The 16,333-nt window shown below is 31.1% G+C and overlaps 1 protein-coding gene across 2 annotated transcripts; it reads right to left on the bottom strand.

Moving 5' to 3' along the window:
• Positions 1-907: 907 nt before the first annotated feature.
• On the bottom strand, positions 908-12,991 carry LOC129905509 (uncharacterized). Of its 2 annotated transcripts, none has more exons than XM_055980978.1 (3): positions 12,823-12,991; positions 12,473-12,649; positions 908-2,496 (listed from the first exon to the last, which is right to left on the bottom strand). In XM_055980978.1, exons 1-3 carry the CDS (start codon positions 12,823-12,825, stop codon positions 1,120-1,122), a joined length of 1,557 nt encoding a protein of 518 aa, XP_055836953.1. In that variant the 5' UTR covers positions 12,826-12,991; the 3' UTR covers positions 908-1,119. The 2 variants fall into 2 exon arrangements, with proteins under 2 accessions (XP_055836953.1, XP_055836954.1); XM_055980979.1 differs by having other exon boundaries at positions 12,473-12,628; positions 12,823-12,990.
• Between the last annotated feature and the right edge of the window lie 3,342 nt (positions 12,992-16,333).

The raw sequence follows: 16,333 nt of genomic DNA on the forward strand, positions 1-16,333 counted from the left end.
CCTGAGGTCATAAATGAACAAAAAAGGAGCTATTAAATAAAAACGAAACCAACCTCTTTTCCAAGACTGGATAAGGACATACATCCGAGCACATTCCATGACAAAAATTATGTCCCGCAAGAAATACGATGTGATTTACTAATTTGTCTGTGCTAAACAGATATGAACAAAAATTGTTCATGATTGTTTATTTCTCTACAATATTTTTTTGTGTTGCCTTTAACACTGCGCCAACACTCGATAAGTATGTTTTAAGGTGTTGACTTTTCTAGCGTTTTATTCCGCAACTCATCTACATTAAAATTCCTATTATTGGTTTATATAAAACTTCTTGTGATATCGGGGTATTCCTTAATAAAATATAGAAGGCATGTGAGTAGTAAACTCCTCCAAAATAACAAACCAAAAATAGGTTTTACAAATATATTTTTGAAATTAGTTACAATTTTATTTCTGCCATTTCAAATTCGGCCAACAAATTCGAAACAAATGAAAACGTCAAAAAAAAAATAAAGCTAAACCAACTCGATAGTTTTTAGAACACCACAACTCGCAAGAATTGAGACCAAAATGGAATTTGGACTACTGTTTATCGCATTTTGAAAGGTTATTCCTATAGTCGTAACTGTCGTGACTATAATAAAGAGCAATTGACTCAAAACTCATTTCTGGAACACCACAGATTGGGAACTCTTCGGTGGTTCCTACTGGGCATTTATTTTCGGTTTTACTTGCTTGATCATCCGCTTTTAGATATATCTTGGTGGTCCATAGAATATTTTATGTTTGCCAAAACGAAAGAAAATTAATGGTATTTCAAGGCTGTCAGCTTAGCTATAGGTATCGTGGAAAGCCATTTATCAGGTGTCTATACCAAGTTCAGTACAATTACTCTCAAATAAACGAATATTATAAAATACGAACAAATTTAATTTCAACATAGTACTTAGCTAATATTGCATTATCTCGTAAAGCAGTTAAAAAATAAGCTTATCTAATATTATTCTTACTTAATAAAATGAAAACGGAACAAAGCCCTGAAAACAACATTCAATGCCTATGAAGAGACAACAGAAAGAGATTACAGTTTTATATCATATATATATAAAAAAAAAGCGCCTATCCCACGTTTTCATACGTCAAAGTTCGATCTCCATTCATCGCCGAGGGAGGGGTAGTTGCAAACAATGGTCCTGGGTGATGTTGATGGTGTTGTTGATGGGGATGCGATTGGGACTGTTGCTGATGAGGGTGTTCATTACGGATTTGTCCTAAAGGAAATAAAATCCCATGCGGCATTTGTGGATGATGTAAGTGTTGCTCGTTGTTTGGCGGTGGTGGTGGCGGTGGAGGTTGCTGCGATTGTTGATGGGTATGAGATTGTGTTTCTAGAAGTTGCTTACGTTGCTGATCGCTTTGTTGTTGCTGCTGTTGTTGCTGCTGATGGGCCTTATCATTTTCTTCTGCATACTTTTTTTGCATTTGAAACAAACTATGAGAAATTTGTTGTTGTGTATGAATCCTTTGCGGATCGTTCGTATCACGTGTTGGTTGAGAATGTTGTTGCCTTTGTGAAGATTCAACTTGTTGCGTCGAAGCATTTGTTTGTTGCTGATCGGACTTCTCTACGGTTTTATCATATTTTTTTTGCAACTGGTACATACTATGTGGATGCTGTTGCTGTGGGTGCATTTGTTGAGAATCTTGTCTTGTAATTTTGTCACTTGACTGTAACTGCTTTGATATCGACTTATCGGCAATTAATTTTTGTGTACCTTTATTTTGGTATCTTTTAAGCACTTGAATAAGCTCTGCTTTTACGTCTAATCGAGCTTCTTCAGGGACCTTTTTCATTTCTTCATAAAGTGAAAGTAGAAAAAGCTTATCAGGATCGCGTTTTTTACGCTTTCTGTCTTTTTTAGGAAACGCATCTTGCATCAACTGCAAAAGCTTTTCTTCAAAAGCAGATTCTCTATGTATTGCCGCTGCGGCAGCTGCGACAGCTGCCTCCCTTCGGCGATGATGTAAATGTTGATGTCCACAAGCAACAGATGCTGCTGAGATACCTGAAAATGTTGGATGATGGCTAGCAGTACCATTTGTCTCAGCACTATGAACATTAACAGTAGATCCAGAAAAGTTTCCGGCATGCTGGTGTTCTTGATTAGATGTTACACTAGGCTCTCCTCCATCAGTATCATGTACATCTTGTGTAGGATGACCGGCATCTTTAGCGTTCTGACTACTGCTTACAGCAGCAGCAGATAGAATAGCATCACAAAATTGTTCTGGCACATATTCGAATCCTGTCATAAAATTTTCGGGTTTAAGCTCTCCGCTCATTTCTTCATAAAAATATTCTGAGCCTACAATATCAATTATATCATTATCTTCTTGATTAAGCTCTATTCCTGGAGGTGGGGAACCACCAGCTATTTGGCAACGTTTCATTTCGGCAAGTTTTTTCCGCGTAGTCAAGCGCATGTCCCGCCAACACTGTAATGAAAGTAAAATCAATGTTATCAATACACTAATGCATATACAGTACGAACAAAAAAAATGCAAACAAAAGAGGTTTAAAGAGTTTTGAACAAGAACGAAATTTGGCATATTGAAACTATTTTATTTTCATTAAACAGAGTCAATTTGTGGAATATTTTACTCCAAAACAATTATTTGGCCAAAAGTCTACCTAAATATGCGTTTTTAGACGCATATTTATCGCTACTGTATGTAAAATTCTTTCTCTAGCTTGGTTTAAATATTTTTCTTAACATAAAAACTACTACTTTTGTTCTATTTTAATTAATTTCCTGACTTATTGGAATCTAAATCTATATTTTGGGACATTGAGAAAGTAAGCCACAAAAAAACGGTGCATAAATTTATATCTTTGATACATGATACATTTGATACATTCTGCTGCTAAAAACATTACGGATTTTTTCCATTTTCATCAATTAATATTTTACTGCACTAAACTGAAACAAATTATTATTCCAGTATTTTTCTACGTCGTTTATATACAGGGTGTCCCAAAAGTCAACGTCGAAACGAAAACGGTAGATAGGGTAGGTGGTGACAGTTATCAGAAAAATAATTTTTAAAAATCGAAGCTATAGCAAAAGAAAAAATTGAGAAAACTTAAGATTTGTTGTCACAGCACATAAAAAACCGTTACAGTGACTATTTTTTCGATTTTATTTCGAATGTCCATAACTCAAAAAATATAGGTTTGACTACGATTTTTTAAATTATTTTTCTGATAACTGTCACCACCTACACCTACATTATCTACTGTTTTCATTTCGACGTTGACTTTTGGGACACCCTGTATAACAATTTCAACAACAAATGATGATCTTTAATACGTAAAAAAAACACTAAAGAAAAATGAAAAATAGTCTTAGATTTTCGACCTTTTTTCGAGATTATTAAATGTTTTTATATTTGAATATTTTTGGACCTACCTACCGCGATTCGTTTTTTTGTTTTGTTCTTTTTAAACGAATTTGAATAGAAAATCAATTGCATTTTTTTTCATATGTTTTATTGAAAAATTTAAAATAAATACAAAAATAAATGATAAACATTTATTTTTTTTGTTTGATTTTTTTCTACGCAAAAAATTATTTTAGTTTCGGAATTCTTTTTGTGATCTTGGAAAATTTACTTTTTTGAGCCTTAATTGGTTGTGATGTGTTTCCCCCCAAAAAATATTGATTTGAATAAAACACATACATATAGCACCATATTAGAATCTTCATAAGAAAACAATTGATACAAAAACATAATATGCTTTTATCACACACTAAAAACCATAAAATAATCGGTCGAGCACTTTGATCAAACCAAAGATCATATAACTAGTAAAGATGTCTCACGTAGAACAAACTTCTGTGCTTGAAATTTTCTACCATCAGATTTTACCCATAGGTCCAAAACATGTATCCAAGAATTAAATTGTTGAGAAACATTTTAAAATTTTTCGATGACTGCGTAGAAAAGAGAGGGTTGATTTTTATAGATGAATTTATTTAATGGGAGGAAGCGAGATAGTAGTTAAATGTTGATACGAATAAGGAAAAGAAAAAAAAAATACATTTGTCTATGCGAGAATGTACCTATGAAATAATTTTTTTTTTTGTTAAATTATTCAGGAAACTGATATTAACACATGATTCAAAATAATAATTTAAATAAGAATAATTTTAGATATATATATGACAAGAGTGTATGAGCAAAATTGTCTGAAAATGAATTTCAACCCTCAAATTGTCAATAGGTCCAAATCATAATAAAGCAGAAATCCTTCGCAACATTAAAAAAAAGTTCTTATAATGAGTGGGAAAGAGAGAGTTATTTTTAACACATTTCTTAAATGCGAAGGACCGAGATGTACATAAGTTGAATAGAAACAAAAATGAAAACAAAAAGGATCGTTTTGTCGTGTGGGTATATATTTTTTTTCACAACTGGATTGCTTCGCACAAGCAGGGCGAAGACGAGATGGCTAGTATTAAAGATTGATGAAAAAAAGAAGAAAAACAACTTTTGCAAGTGACTGGTGTGCTGGTGGGTAGGTATACGTGTAAGCAGAAGAAGGTTGATAAGTTTTTTTTTTTTTTGATTTAAAATTTTTTTTCGATAGTAGTTAGATATTTAGGTATTTTTTTAAGTGGAGGGTGGTTTTCTATTTCCATATTTTTGTTTCCTTTTTGATTAATCGCAAGGCACAGGCGCATTGCTTTTAGGTGTAGGTACACACGTAATATGTAGGTAGGTAGGTCTTTTTTTTCCTTTGCGACAGCAATCGTCCTTGAAAAATGTAGTTCATTTTATTTTGGTTGGAAAAAGAAATTCAAACAAGTGGTAGGTAGGTAGTAGACCAGTGCCAATAATTTTTGAAAATAAAAAAATTATAAGCAGCATATGGGTGGTTGGAAAATTTAGGATAAATTGTATATGAAAGGGGAAACATTAATTGCCCACAAAAAAATTGGGGGGAAAGGGGTGGGTGGGCGAAAAAGTGGGGTGGGTTTCAAAAATCATGGTTTTTTACGATTTCTGTCTAAAGTAGACCTCCTATCGAAAAAAGTCAAATACAAAAGTTGTAGATAGTATAAATGTCTACAACTTTTTCTCAAACCATTTTTTTATATAACCTCATATAACCTCAAAAATATTGAAAAAAAATGCAAAAATACGATTTTTTTTATTTTTATCTTTTACAAAAATAGTTGGAAACTTCGTTAAAAATTATTTATTATTATTTTTCTATATATTTAAAATGTTTTTTGAGCAAAATGTTCATTTTTGGATTTTTGACGAATTAAATTCGAAAAAATAGCCTATTTTTCAATCAAAAAAGTTACCGAAAAAATTTTGCAATTTTGAAAAGTTCGGAATGCAATTAGTTATATTAAAACCTGTTTTTTAAGATTGTGTGGAAAAACTATACTTTTGTTTTAATAAATATTGAGAAAAATTGAAAAAAAAAAAACAAAAAAAACGATTTTTAAGATTGATTTTTCCGTAAATGACAGTAATATTGAGGAGAAATAATTTTCCATAAAAATCAAATTATACTTTTCTAATGGCCTTTGATCTTCTTAATTTGAATCTAGCAATAGAATAGCTCTAACGTGCAAAGTTTTTGAGATATTGAATTTTGAACGTCGAAAACACTATTTTTGTGATGTTTTGGCATGGTAATATCTCAAAAACGTGATGTGGTATATTTTTTTTGATTTCGGATTCGAGTTCAGCGCACAAAAAACCATTAGAAAAATATACTTTGATCTCTATAATTTTTTTGACTAGTGAACGAACAGGACAGAAAAAATCGACTGCCTTGTTCGGTTTCACTAGTCAAAATTTTTTTTATAGAGATCAAAAGTATATTTTTCTAATGGTTTTTTGTGCGCTGAACTCGAATCCGAAATCAAAAAAAATATACCACATCACGTTTTTGAGATATTACCATGCCAAAACATCACAAAAATAGTGTTTTCGACGTTCAAAATTCAATATCTCAAAAACTTTGCACGTTAGAGCTATTCTATTGCTAGATTCAAATTAAGAAGATCAAAGGCCATTAGAAAAGTATAATTTGATTTTTATGGAAAATTATTTCTCCTCAATATTACTGTCATTTACGGAAAAATCAATCTTAAAAATCGTTTTTTTGTTTTTTTTTTTTCAATTTTTCTCAATATTTATTAAAACAAAAGTATAGTTTTTCCACACAATCTTAAAAAACAGGTTTTAATATAACTAATTGCATTCCGAACTTTTCAAAATTGCAAAATTTTTTCGGTAACTTTTTTGATTGAAAAATAGGCTATTTTTTCGAATTTAATTCGTCAAAAATCCAAAAATGAACATTTTGCTCAAAAAACATTTTAAATATATAGAAAAATAATAATAAATAATTTTTAACGAAGTTTCCAACTATTTTTGTAAAAGATAAAAATAAAAAAAATCGTATTTTTGCATTTTTTTTCAATATTTTTGAGGTTATATGAGGTTATATAAAAAAATGGTTTGAGAAAAAGTTGTAGACATTTATACTATCTACAACTTTTGTATTTGACTTTTTTCGATAGGAGGTCTACTTTAGACAGAAATCGTAAAAAACCATGATTTTTGAAACCCACCCCACTTTTTCGCCCACCCACCCCTTTCCCCCCAATTTTTTTGTGGGCAATTAATGTTTCCCCTTTCATATACAATTTATCCTAAATTTTCCAACCACCCATATGCTGCTTATAATTTTTTTATTTTAAAAAATTATTGGCACTGGTCTACTACCTACCTACCACTTGTTTGAATTTCTTTTTCCAACCAAAATAAAATGAACTACATTTTTCAAGGACGATTGCTGTCGCAAAGGAAAAAAAAGACCTACCTACCTACATATTACGTGTGTACCTACACCTAAAAGCAATGCGCCTGTGCCTTGCGATTAATCAAAAAGGAAACAAAAATATGGAAATAGAAAACCACCCTCCACTTAAAAAAATACCTAAATATCTAACTACTATCGAAAAAAAAATTTAAAATCAAAAAAAAAAAAAACTTATCAACCTTCTTCTGCTTACACGTATACCTACCCACCAGCACACCAGTCACTTGCAAAAGTTGTTTTTCTTCTTTTTTTCATCAATCTTTAATACTAGCCATCTCGTCTTCGCCCTGCTTGTGCGAAGCAATCCAGTTGTGAAAAAAAATATATACCCACACGACAAAACGATCCTTTTTGTTTTCATTTTTGTTTCTATTCAACTTATGTACATCTCGGTCCTTCGCATTTAAGAAATGTGTTAAAAATAACTCTCTCTTTCCCACTCATTATAAGAACTTTTTTTTAATGTTGCGAAGGATTTCTGCTTTATTATGATTTGGACCTATTGACAATTTGAGGGTTGAAATTCATTTTCAGACAATTTTGCTCATACACTCTTGTCATATATATATCTAAAATTATTCTTATTTAAATTATTATTTTGAATCATGTGTTAATATCAGTTTCCTGAATAATTTAACAAAAAAAAAAATTATTTCATAGGTACATTCTCGCATAGACAAATGTATTTTTTTTTTCTTTTCCTTATTCGTATCAACATTTAACTACTATCTCGCTTCCTCCCATTAAATAAATTCATCTATAAAAATCAACCCTCTCTTTTCTACGCAGTCATCGAAAAATTTTAAAATGTTTCTCAACAATTTAATTCTTGGATACATGTTTTGGACCTATGGGTAAAATCTGATGGTAGAAAATTTCAAGCACAGAAGTTTGTTCTACGTGAGACATCTTTACTAGTTATATGATCTTTGATCAAACTTTATAAAATTACAAGCAACAAAAATGCGCTCTACGCTTTTCGATCTAACCATTTTCAATATGTCAATTCAATTATTAGGGCGTGATAAAAGCGTATTTTTAGTTTTTTAAACTATATATTTTATTTTTTACTTTTTAGTCTTCTGCTAAAATTGATTCAGTGTTAAAACCCCCAGTGTCCGGACCACTAAAATATTGTGAAGTCATCTGTTGCACAAATTTTTATTTCGATACGATGATTGGAAGTAGGCTGAATTAGATTTAGGGTGTTTCGGCCCCCCCAATAGCCCTCCCCATGGTCTAAAACACCACCAAAAAATTGTGTTATCATCCGGAGTACCAAGTTTCAGTTCGATACGATAAGTCGAAGTGGGTCAAAATTTAGTTCCAAGATTTTACGAACATAGTTCGCTCGAATTTAAACTTATGCCGTTTTCTTTCGCTCTATTTAAGAGTACTCTAAATTTTTACTCCTTTTTCCGGAGTGATGGAACATAATGAGAGTAATTTTTTTTTTTTTTTTTAATTGTGTGTGTGACAAGACAAAAATGGCTCATTTCCTTGAAGAAAATAGTGATAACAGGTCTAGGGACAAATTTGTAAAAACAAGAGTTTTTGAAAGAATGGTCCTCAACTCGATATTTTGGATATTCGGGATTCAACTGATCAACTTGATTTAGTTTAGTGGATTTAAATTGTACAGATAGAAATGAGATTCTGGCTTTTTAAAAACGTGTATGCAAATATTGTAGGTTGTTTTCAAAATATTTTTTTTTGTGTTTGAAGTCAATTTGTGAGATATTGCATTTATTATCTAAACGATTGAAGATTGTCCTTTACTCTCATATAGTTGTTTTCCTTTAATTGCCTCCTAGACAATCTTTGGGCATTAGTAAATGTATGAAATTTAAGCAAAATGTTTGAAAAATTTTTTTTGTTCACAAAAATCTTCATTTAAATTTAATCGTGTTTTTGGGTTCGTCTGTCACCCGACAGACGAACCGGTTAAAACGTCTGCCATGGGTGTTTTTGCAATCAGGGCGACGAGGGCGTCAGGATCCAATTATTTCTAGGTGGTTACCCTAACTAAATCAATTTTCAGAAAAAATGTGCTTTTGATGCACTTTTTCTCAGCAAAGGCGCAGACACATGCTGGCAGGCGTTCGTTTTCGCCATCACCATGAGTGGGACTTATTCTAATATTAATATGAATCGGTTACCTCTCACGCAAAAAATCTGCTCCCGGCTCTTAGACTAATATGGATATTGAAAATCGAGGTATTAATTGTATTCTAAAAAAAAATTAATTGTATATGCAACTCTATTTTTTCATACGAAGGGGTTGAAGTACACACTTAAAAAATTTGCACTTTTTTCGTTTTTTTTTTTTTTAAACATAAGTGTTTTGAAATAGCGCAACACGCCGCAACATGTTCTAACCTATATAGAGTCTTGGCCAAAAGTATTAGGCACCCCAAAAAAATACTTTTTTGATTACTGGAAGCGCGGATTTGTTTCATCTTCCATTTTTTTTTTGGCTGAAATTAGTCGTAATGGACGTGGGTGTCTTAAATATATACAACTTCAACAATTAATCCATTAGTTCTCATATTGTTTGAATGTGGTTTCGGCCGATTTCACTGTTTTTTTTTTCACTAATTTTTAAATAAGTCGGGAAGAATGAAACCCCAAGTCTCTTTCCTCCACTGTATTAAGGAAATGATGCTTCTTCTTCAGCACCAAAAATCTTTGGAATATATTGTTGCAAAAAAGAGGTAGAAGGATTTGAACACGAGTATTTTTTTTTCAAAACACTCTGACTATATCTCGAAGAAAATTAATGCAACTTCTTGTGTCCAGGTGAATGAGACCATGATTATAGCATTATACTGAAGCCTTCTAACTGTTAATAATTAAAGTTTTGTACAATTTGCTTTAGTTACATATTTGTAGACCTTTTAAAATCAGTGTTATTTAAACAATTTAAAAGTATTTGTAAATCTTTGCACAGATTTCTTGGGCTGAAATATTGAAAACAACTATAGTCCTATAGAAGAAGCATCATTTCCTTAATACAGTGGAGGAAAAATTAAAACTTGGAGTTTCATTCTTCCCGACTTATTTAAAAATTAGTGAAAAAAAACAGTGAAATCGGCCCAAAACCACATTCAAACAATATGAGAACTAATGGATTAATTGTTAAAGTTGTATATATTTAAGGCATTACGACTAATTTCAGCCAAAAAAGATGGAAGATGAAACAAATCCGCGCTTCCAGTAATCAAAAGAGCATTTTTTTTGGGTGCCTAATACTTTTGGCCAAGACTGTTTTATAAACAAGGGAATTTTTTAATTTTCTTATGGATTAATGCTTTCTTAAAATTATAATAAATCGGCCTCCGTTGGTCGTAGAGACAGAGCTAATTTTTTTAAATTGTAGATAATTTAAAGGAGTACAATAGTATTTTATTTTGTTAGCCAATGCTTGTACCGTTTGCAAAATAATAAGGCAAGAGTTTGCTAAACAAAAAAAACGATGTCAACTTAATATTATTTATTTTTTATTTGTTTAAACAAAAAGAATGTGCACCAAATCGATAGAAAATGTTATGACGAACAATTACAGTTATAAGTGATACCATTTCCAAAAGGCAGCATTATTCATTTAATTCTAATTTTTAAATCAATATTTTTCAACTAGGTAATTGTTTTTGAAATAATCGATTTCAAAGTTAAAAATAGGCGAACAAAAAAATTTAAAAAAAACTCATTAACTACTATTATTACTGAATTTTAATAAAAAAAAATTGACTTGCAGAAAACTGCCTCAATTGATTCCTTATAGAACAGTGAAAACTATATGTTTCTATGCTTCTAGTTTTTGAGAAAACTGAAAAATAATTTTATCAGATTTTTCTTTTTTCAAATTATTTTTTTTTGTATTTAATTATTATTAATAAATCATTACTTAATTATTTTTTTTATTTTTCAATTTTTTCTGCATGAGTCAATTTTTTTATTAAAACTCACAGTCTGAACAAAAATAGTATCAATGAGTTTTTTAAAAATTTTTTCGCCTGTTTTTAACTTGGAAATCGATTATTTCAAAAACAATTTGTTTGAAAAATATTGATTTAATAATTAGAATTAAATTCTGCCTTTCGGAAATGGTATAACTTGTTACTGTAAGTGTTGCCGTTGTTTTTTTAATAATTATATTTTTTATTTCAGTAATTTTATTAGAAAATTGGCCCCTCTCTCCTAAAGGGGGAGGTAGACCCTTTTCCCATACTAAAAAATGATTGCATTGAACTCCTCTCCAAAAAAAAAACATTATCAAATCCTGGCGCCCAAGTTATCGTACTACGTGTCAAAATAACATTTTTGTTCGGTGCCTTAACATTCAAATTTCTATATCTGCGTTGAAATCGCAACATTTTTTTTTCTTAGCAAATTTTGAACTGATTTTCATAAGCATGTTGTTTTGAAAACATATAGGTACTTTAAATTGATTTCGAAGTTCGGTAAATCCGGGTGTATTTGAGATTTTTTTGTATTTATTATTGTTTAATGAAATCGCAATAAATTATTAAAAATAAATGCAACGGGTGTTGGGATATAACATATAATGTACCTATAATAAATAAAAAATTAAATTCAAAAAAATTAAATGCATCCAAATCATGGTGAAAGAGTTTATTTTTTAAAGTTTTAAACATTGGTCATTTTCGTACAGACGAAATTCAATTGCATTTCTGTACGTTTTTTGTATGTTTCATTTTCAAAATATTCATAAAATAAAAACCTCTTCACATGAATATTCGGTTGTGATAAATAACTTATCATGTGAAAAGATTTATACATTATTTGTTTTCATTTTATCACACATCACGAACCGAATTTATTGTGAAGCCGTGATTTTTTTTTTTTTAAATTTAAAAATAACGCAGAACGGAATCGACCGTCTGGTTGCTTTTTTTACGAGTTTTCTTTTGCATTTGCCTTAATTGAAGTTGTGTGCGAATACCGGTGTAAATGCATCTCAAAGAAGAGATTTAAAAAAGGTCGAGTCTTCAGAAAATTAGCGCTTTCTTTTTTATTGGAATTCTTTTAAGGAAAAGATTCGACTGCAGACCGAATTTTTGGTTGTTTTTGAGCCAATAAAAAACGGCTAATATTCAAGTAGGTATATCAATTGTTATTTTTAAGCCTCAATTAAATTTATTCATTCATTATCGAACATTTTCCGAATATAGCTTGTCCCCTCGCCCGCCCCTTCAATAAATATTTTAACAATAGCAGTGTTTTTATTTTGTTGGTAACTCAGTACCATTTTGCACGGTAAATACCTAACAACAATTAATAATGATTGCTAAGGATAAACAAATTTTTTTATTTGTTGGTTTACAGAGAAATTTTTTTTCGAAACCAATACATTTTTTAACCCTCAACAATGTTCTTTTGTTTGTTTTTGTTTACAGCATAAGTTGTTAACTCAGTAAAATATTGAGTACATAAATAAAACACGGCTAATAGTGTTGAAAATAAGATGAATACAGTATATAAATTGTTGTTGGCATTAAATAAATTAAAAGAAATATTAATAGCAATTTTAAATTTCACCTTTTTCCATTGAATAATAGTCTTCTTTGGACCAATAGTATTTAGTGCTGCCTGAATTTTCTCCCAATACCATTCCTTCTCCTTTTTACCTTCCATATATTTTGTTTCGCGTAGCAAAGAGATTAACATTTTCTTTTGTGGTTTAGTCACACGATCCTTGAATAAAATATTGAAAACCTAATTAGAAAGACATTTTCCAGCTTTAACATTACTTGAAGAAAAAAGTGCAAAGTTGATTAAAAATTTAACAAAAAAAAAAAATATAGCCCTCAGAAAATAACTTCCAATGGTTGTTTTCTATTAATAGACGATGGATAAATTTGTTTTAACTCGAGTAGGCCAAAACTCACCATATCTCCCCAGCAGGAAAAAAACTATTTTAGATGGTTTATTTTTAATTATAAATGTTTAAATTATTTTATTTGCAAACCCACAACAGAAATATATTTTCATTTCAGGCTTTTGTGTTTTGTCCAGCAAGTCGCTGGTACGCTTATTATTGCTGTCAATGTGACATTTGAAGTAACTCAACGCTTACAATCGCAGAGAGAAGCAAAATTGCGAATTGCGATGCTCTTACATCTTACTGTATGTGTGTTCAACGACGATGTTCTGAACTGTTCCGGACGTTTTTCTGTTCTGAACTGTTCTAGTTTGCTGTTCATTGACGCTGCCTGGAACAGTTTAGAACAGGATTTTCTGTTCTTAATTTTAGCTCTGTTCACTGACGCTGTGCTGGACTGTTCTAGACAGAATAGTACAGCTTTTTGCCGTTCATTGAGGTTTTTTCTGTGCTGAACTGTTCTAGATTGCTGTTCATTGACAAATGAACTGTGCTGTCCTGTCCTGTTCTGATCTAGAAAAATCCTCGTTGAACATACTTTTTGAGTAAGAGCAGGTTAGAACAGATTCGTGTAAACTGTCAAAAGCAAAGCTGTCATTAGGTGTGTTTTTTATTACCACCGGTCTTAACTGGACAAAAATTATTATTTTAAATATTTATTTAATAGTTAGTTAAACTTTTTGTTTTAGCACAAGTCTAAGGACAAGTACTAATCGTATATAAATAATCATTTAAATAAAACAAATAACGATTTAACGTGGAAAAGCCGAAGCAAAAACCACGATCAGATTTGTTTTACTAGAATCTTAAAGTGAAAGAAAAAGTCATAGGGCCTTACCAATAATCAAATTTAAAGCTCAGTTAAATATTTAACTGAGCGTTAAATATTTCTCCATACCAATAACCAATTTAATAGTCAGGTTAAGGGTTAACGCCACGTTAATTTTATAGTTGGGAAACTGAACTATAAACGCGCGGTTAAATGTAAACGCACGGTTTGTACTGTCATTTGTCAGCAAAAAAAAACATTTGTCAAGTCAACAAGCTGTTGAGAAAAATTAATAATATTGGCGGCAATTTATTAAATAAGTAAATGGAAAAATTTATTTGTTTATAAATATTTATCTTTTTTAGCTGTAGCTTGTAGCGCAAGTTGAATAATTCTCAACTTTTTGATCAGCTGCTGCCAACTTTTGTTGTTGTTTCCCTCAGTAAAATTTTGGCAGTACTACAAGCTACAGCCACAACTACACCATTGTATTGAGTCAGTCTATCGTCGTACTTCACGATAGATGAACATTTTTTTTATGCACTTTTGGCCTCCTTGCTTGGGCTCCATTTTTTAACTTTTACAACCAAAATAAAAATATATGAAGGTATGTAGGTATTTTGTAGTTATATTTTTGTTCATTATTACATTACGTGCAAAAAATGTCATTTCAATTATGTCATTTTGACAACAAATGTAATAGATTTGGTAATAGAAGCACAATTAGTTAAACGCGTGTTTATTTTGATTATTAGTATACACACAATTTAACGCGACGGTAAAATTAAACCCGACGATACTTAAACGTGTGTTTAGCGATTCATTATTGGTAAGGCCCATAGACTTTTTTGGATGAAGGTTTATTTTACTCCAAGTAAAGAAAATATTGCTACTCGTAAGGTATATTCTACTTTATTTTGTTCAACATAATTTTCTTGTAAAAGTTACTTTACGGAGCCAAGAAATATTCAATACGTAAGGTAAATTTTACTTAAAATCTAGGGCTTTTTACTTTGATTTCCTTATTAGTCATATGGAGTATAAAATACTAGATTCATTTTTCTCCTTGCATATTCTAGACTAAAACAGCAAGTTCGCCGCTCCTCAACTAGTAATCGGCATCTGCGCCTTTTGCCCATACTTGCATGAGAAAATCCCTCATATTACGTAAGTCGTTTGTATACAAAAATGACTTGCTCTGGGAGCTACAATTTGTCTTAAATAAGAAATTAATCTTGGCGCTCTTCGCCCCTCTTTCCTATGACACGATAATTGCTTTATACATTCACACCTATTACGTAAGTCGTTGGTGATAAAACGACACAAAAAACGACTCGCTCTGGACGCCAAAATTGAGGCTCAAAGAGCGAGTCGTTTTTGTGTCGTTTTATAACAAACGACTTACGTAATAGGTGTGAATGTATTCCCCTTTTCTCACTAACAACCCATACATTCCAGTCCAACTACTGGTTGGAGGCTACGAACTGGCTAGTTTATACATTAGGGCGTTCGTTATTTAGGTTTTTTTTCGGGAATCAAGTTCCTAAGTGGAAAAAATGTTTCTAAATAATAAAAAAAAATTCCCTAATTTTTTCAGATTTTTATTTTGATGCTAGATGGCGCCCCTAGAGGGTTAAAGTTTTTTCTCATTTGAAATAGGTATATGTTGACTTATACTTATGAATTTCTATTCTATATTAAACACCCTTTTCAAAAAGGTATAAACCGTTTTTCTAGGACTAGGGGCTTAGTCAGGACATGTATTTCTTTTTTGGGTTTATTAAACCAAGCATGTTTCATTAAAACAAGCATATGAGTAGCATGAAAAATAAAATAAAACTCAAAAAAGACCATGCATGTCCTGACTAAACCCCTAGTCCTAGAAAAACAGTTTATACCTTTTTGAAAAGGGTGTTCAATATAGAATAGAAATTCATCAAAAATTTTTACATTTAGGCTACAAAAATGGGCGTATAAGTCAACATATACCTATTTCAAATGAGAAAAAACTTTAACCCTCTTGGGGCGCCATCTAGCATCAAAATAAAAATCTGAAAAAATTAGGGGATTTTTTTTCATTATTTAGAAACATTTTTTCCACTTAGGAACTTGATTCAAAAATAACGAACGCTTTATTATACATATAATTTTGTGATTTTTTTTTTGTAATTTTAAACTGTGAATTCAATTGTTTTTGTTTTGTTTTATGAAAATCTAAAAAAAAAATACGCTAAAAAAATTGAACAATTACACGTAACAAATCATATTTTAACCTTCGTGTGATTATAATCACGTTCCTTAAAAGTTTTCACGTGAGAATGAGAAGGACTAATGAAGCTATCATATGTACATACATATTTGAAAAAGTTGAGGTGATTTTACTTGGGAAAAACATGGTTGTACAAAAAAACCAGCGATTTACCAAAGGCATCAGTGTTTTACTGGCGAAAATACAGCAAAGATTCGGGTGAAAACCGTGACTTTTAAAGAGGAATCTCGTGATTTTAGGGGGTTAACGGTTAACGAAATCGTTAATTTAACCGAACTAACCCTACCATTGGTTTAAGTGTCCAACCCGTGCTTTAAACGACACTATTCTTTAAGTGGAGAGATTATGTAATTTTTCCAAAGTAATTCGGGATGTTTTCGGAGTGATCCGTTTATCGGGAAACCCGTGATTTCACTGACGCGACATTGTGATTTTACCCAAGATTTTCATGATGTTAAGAACAAACCTGTGGTTTAACCG

Source organism: Episyrphus balteatus, chromosome 1 (genome assembly GCF_945859705.1).
Source record: "Episyrphus balteatus chromosome 1, idEpiBalt1.1, whole genome shotgun sequence".
Taxonomy (NCBI): Eukaryota; Metazoa; Arthropoda; class Insecta; order Diptera; family Syrphidae; genus Episyrphus; species Episyrphus balteatus.